Raw genomic sequence first — 5,587 nt, forward strand, 5'->3', positions numbered from 1 at the left:
TGAAATAAGGCTAGGTCTATTGAGTTAAGCATAGAATTTATGTAAGAATATATAATTTCTTCAGGATTTGGAATTCCTCACACTAATCTATGATTTAGTGACTAAATCTTTGAGAGGTCCAGAGAAATAAAGAACTTGCCCTGGGCCATATAGTTAGTAAATGTCAGAGGCAAGATTTGAACCCATTTTTCCTGACTCTGAGTGCAGCATGCTACTGAAAAGATTGAATTGATCCTGTACATTACAATTAATTGTTTTTGTCTTTTAACAGCTTAAGTCATGGTTCTCTGTTTCTGAACTTGATTCAGAATTCAGATGGACTGTCATGGGTGAAGTTTAAAAATACAGCTCTCCTGCTAATCTATTCTTGCCTCAAGGAATTTAGCTGTCCTTGGATGTATGTGAACACAAGGGAATTGGATCTAGTATCTTTACACCACTGTACTACCCTTTTAAGGATGCCTGGTTTGCTGTCCAAAAGTCTGGTCTACTATGTTGTACTTGTATTCTCAGGAGAGGAGAGGGTCATTACTAGCTTCTAGTACCAAACTTCCAACCAACCATGTTGTTCCCTGTGCCTCAAATCTATAACCAATCATGCTGTCCTCAATCCCATCATGTCATTTACCCTGTCTTATTCTTTGTTCTGCACTTCCCAAAACCTATAAAAGTGGAGCTTGGGGTCTTTGGTATAAATTGAGGCCAGTCATTGGCCTATTTATTGACAGGCAGAATGTGCCTGTTATTGTGCTTAGAGAAACTTGCCTCAGTTTACCTTTTTGTTCAGTTTTGACCAGGGCACTACTCCTGCATGCTACTGCTTCTGACATTGACATTTAAAATGAAAACCAAAGATTTGAAATAATTGTTGAATTTCTTAAAATGGCTAATGATAAGCAATAGTTAATACAATCTACATTCTCATTTTTCTGTTCTAGTGAAGGTAGCAGAGCTAATTTTGTGTTATCCAAATTCTTGTCTTCTGTCCTCTTTGCTCAATTCTTTCATGTGGGTGTGAATGGAGAATCTCTACTAAAGGAATTAGTTTCATTACAGTCCATTGGAGCTATGGAGGTTAGCCGTCTTCCAGTTTTGTGGAAGGGAAACCATCCAGGTTGAGCAGATGTTGATATTTGAGGACAGACAACTACACTATCTCACTTGGTGATATCAAGCTTCCATTTTCATCTTTATGCAGAAGATTCCCAGATTTATATATCCAGCCTTTATCTCTCACATGATTATATTCATCTTCAATTGCCTCTTGGACACCTAAACTTTATATCCCATAAGCATTCCTAAACATGTCCAAAAGAGTTTTTCCCCCTTCAAATACTCCCCACTCTTTTCTGATCTTCTGATATTATTGAGGGCATCACCATCCTCCCAGTCATCTGGACTCAAAACATTGGTGTTCTTCTCAACTCCTCACTCTCACTCACACTAGCTATCTAGTCCATTCCCAATCATTTTTTCTACTTTCACAGTACCTCTTATGTATGTCCCATCCTCTCCACTTATATAAAATCATTAACTCTTATCTGGACTACTACAATATGCCTCTAACTTTATCTCCCTGTCTCAAGTCTTTCCCCACTCCAGTCCTACACTCGACTGTCCAAGTGATTTTTCTTTTTTTAAATTGAATTTTATTTTAGACTCAAACACCAGAACACAAACACAGAATAGAGAAAAGAAAAATAAAAAAAATATCATAAACTTAAACACTGGCATTTGATTACAAAGTAAGGAAAGAAAAAAAAGCACATCATGTGCATAGCAGAAGATAGGAGAGGATTCAAAATATGTAACGCTAAGTTTTCATTTCAAGAAAGTCTGTATGATGAATACTACACATTGTGTCGAGAGCTATCCATCTTTGCTTCTTGGCAAGTTTTCTTTTGTTCTCTGCTGTGTACTTTCTCACTTTGTTCTTTTTTCCCTCCCCCCCCAAAGGCGACAATTAAGTCTGGATATATTTCTCTATAGGTATATAGAGAAATACATATACATATACACATACATATACATAAAGACACATATATACTTACATAGACATATACTTTCCCAAACAAATTCTACTCCATATCTTTTTTTTTATGTTTGGACATATCTCGTTTCCTATCCCTCCTGACTCCTGTACTTTACTTCTACCTGCTACTTTGCCCCTCCTATTACTTAGCCTACCTTCCTTCAAAAATCCCTCCCCTATCCTCCTGTTCCCATAAATCTAAACACCCTTTTATAGTCCCCTATAACATATTCCCTCCCCCTCCTCTCTAGAGATCCCTCCCTTGTCCTATCCCCGCTACCTAGCACCTCAAAGTTTTGTTTCTTCTAAATTTAGAAGACTTTTATACTGTTCTAAGTATATGTGTATTGTTCCCTCTTAAACCCATTCCCCATGAAAGGTTACCAGAACTACCATCCCTCCTCCCCCATTTAATTCCCCTGTATCAATTCTTCCTCTTGCACCTCATTTGTATAAAATAATTACTCTTTTTAGTTGTTCCTAAATGGTTTCACTTTTTAAAGTCATATCATATCAGGTCTACCCCAATCTTTCTTATGAGCTACCCAATTATTAATAAGAATCAAAGTGATTTTTCTAAAGCATAGCTCTCACTATGTCATCTCTCTGCTCAATGGTATCATGAAAACTTAGAAGAGGTGAGAGGGTGACCAACAGTGTCAAATGCTGCAGAGAGGTTAAGACAGATAAGGATTGAGAAAAGGTTGTATAATTAAGAGATCATTGACAAACTTTGGAGAGAACAATTTAGTTGAACGATTAGATTAGAAATGACTACAAAGGGCTGAGAAGTGAGTGAGAATAGAAGTGGAGGCAAAGACAGTAGATAAGTTTTTCAAAAAAAAGGAGGAGAGATTTAGGATGATAATTGGAGAGAGGGTACGATCTAATGCAATTTTTAAGCCTGATGAGACTTGGATAGGTTTGTAGGAGAATAAGTTAATAGAGTTTGAAGATTAGAAAATGAGATTGATTGAAGATAAGGGTGGATATGATGATCATGGAGATCAAAGATAGAAAAGATCAAGTTCAGTTCTGTCATTCCATGGATGGAAAACAGAATAAAACAAAACAACTGGGCATCCAGAGATACACAATGATATGCCCAAAGTCCTACAGATATTAAAGTGGCAGAGCCAGGATTGTAACTTATGTTCTTTCATTCCAACTGATGTCAACTGACTGGAGGATTAGGGAAAGTTTCTTGGAGATGGTAACATTTGAATTGGACTTTAAAGGATCAGTAGCATTTCTACACACAAGGGATGTGTGAATATTCAAGGTGAGCACTGAAATCTTTTCAGACACGGGGAACAATTTCAGCAATAGTACAGAGGGAAGAAGCACATTAGGAATAGGAATAATAAGGCGTCTAGTTTGTCTGGAATGTAGCGTAAGGAGAAATTCTAGACTTGTATTTTTGTTTGTTTGTTTTTTGGTTGGGGGAGCTTATAGATAAGTGAACTCCCTTTATCAATACAGGCCAGCACCTTTAATGCAACTTTCTCAAGTTGCCTAGAGTACTGAGAGGCTAAGTAACTTGTTCAGGGTCATATAGCCAATATGTGTCATTTAGGGATTGATCTCAAGTTTCCATGGCCTCAAGGTTGGCTCTTTATTCACTACCAAAGCAGCAGACTCTTGGGGCAGAGTATGCATATGGGAAAGTAGCATTCCTTTTGAAATTGCTTTATATTTACACACACACACACACACACACACACACATGCTCCCTTGTTGTTATTGTTGGTCCTTCTTTTTCAAAGATGGCCAGTGATGCCCCATTGTTGGGGAACAACATGGTGAGTCTGAGTTGATCTAGTTAGGGTGAAAGGCTCACCAATGAGCAACCCAGAGTCCTAAGGCAAGAGCTAGAGTACTCAAGAGGTAGACGCAAGCAGGTATCTAACTTTTCTTACCTCAATTTGGACATTTACAAAATTAGCTGGTTAGACTAAGCAACCTCTAATGCCTTTTCCAGATCTATCATGCATGATCCTAAGACTAGGATCTTATGAACACACATTTTATAGATGAAGAAATTGAGAGCCATTTGATTTGCTTACCTTACACAACAAATGAATGGTAGGACTTGAGCCCAGATCTGACTCTCCTTCCAATGCCTTTTCTAATGGGGTATTGTTAGGACTGGGTTTTTTTCAACCTTGACATAGACTGAGGCATTAAAGACAATCTGAGTGGAGTCTAGTCAAAAGATTTTGGGATTATTAATCAGAAATCCTGTATCTATTAACACCTTAGTGAAATTAGAAGTCTTTGCAATTCTGATTTATATTTCATTTATTTGATGTTGTCTATATGAATTTGTCCTACCATATGCATTGAGCCCAGCAGTGTAGTTCTCCTCTAGGGAAATCTCTTTCAGGCAGGGAAGGTATCCAGGCTTTCTAGCAACCATGGAGGATAGAGCCACAATTTCTTGTAGATTTCTCTTAAAATCCTTGAATCTAGATGCTATTTTTACTTGGAGCTTCCTGCTTGATGTCTTTGAGAAGGCCCTTATAACATCCTTCCCATATTTCCAAAGACAATCATTCAGAGTGTTAATTCATAGATGCTGTTCATGGCAGGAATGTTTTTAATTTCCATATTGTCCCTATTGCCAATGTTGTTTCCCTATAATTGCAGGCCCAAGTTTTAACAAAGTGGCAATGCTTCTGCTTCTTCTGACTAATGCAGCTTTCTGGAGGTTGGTTCTGGTCATCAGACACTATCCAATATTCCCTAATTTGAGCTATTTAAAGCATTTATTAAATGCTTACTGTCTGCAAAGTACTATACTAGTCACTTAAGGTATAACAAAATATCAGGAAAGTCTGAAAATATCCTCTTAGAGGAAAGAAGTTTACTATTCTTATTGTGGCAGGAGGTAGGAGAGACATAATCTAACTACCTAGAGTTTGTGAAACTTAGAGAATATTAATCATGGAGAGGAAATTGAATTTTTCAATGGAATTCTCCTATTCCAAAAAGGTAGTTCTCCCAATATCCTCTAAAATTCTGTGGTCCTTTGGCAGGGTCACTGTGGAAATAACTATCTTCTTAGGATTGCTCATATTTTCCATAAAATTTCATCTGTAAATTGGATACAAAGTCAAGGCTTCTGGAGAAAATATAAAGACAGGGAAGAGTGTTTCTTATAACTTAAAACCTTGTCTAACCAGACAGCTAAGAATATAATTTTTCAAGATGTATATAAATGCATGACTTTTTCCCTTTCTTTCCTACAGTGTTTCTTTAAGGGAATGATGTGAAGATGAGGCCAACGATGTGGTGTTTACATTTGAACAACTTAGTAAAAGTTTCAAAGAAAAACTGGAAGAAGTCTAAGAATTTCTTGCCTGGTACCCACCATCTGAAGCTTTCTTTTAGTCTCATCTCACTTTTGTATATGTCCTTATGCTTTGATGATGTGCATTTTTAACAGTTTGTTAGCTGAAGTTCCAAGTCAGATTGCATAATATTGTAAAAACATTTGGGTTTTAGTACTAAGACAGAATTTATCCTAGAACCTAAGTTAATTTTTTCTTAATT

General features: G+C 37.0%; 1 protein-coding gene across 1 annotated transcript in view; it reads left to right on the top strand.

Annotated features, from left to right (window-relative positions):
* Positions 1-5,383, top strand: part of DDX60L (DExD/H-box 60 like) — a 74,514-nt gene extending 69,131 nt beyond the window's left edge. Inside the window, 1 exon segment of the mRNA XM_027837463.1 lies at positions 5,284-5,383. Within this exon segment, the coding sequence (XP_027693264.1) occupies positions 5,284-5,383 (100 nt within the window).
* Positions 5,384-5,587: the final 204 nt, after the last annotated feature.

This window comes from Vombatus ursinus, unplaced genomic scaffold, assembly GCF_900497805.2.
Source record: "Vombatus ursinus unplaced genomic scaffold, bare-nosed wombat genome assembly UNPS02014821.1, whole genome shotgun sequence".
Lineage (NCBI taxonomy): Eukaryota > Metazoa > Chordata > Mammalia > Diprotodontia > Vombatidae > Vombatus > Vombatus ursinus.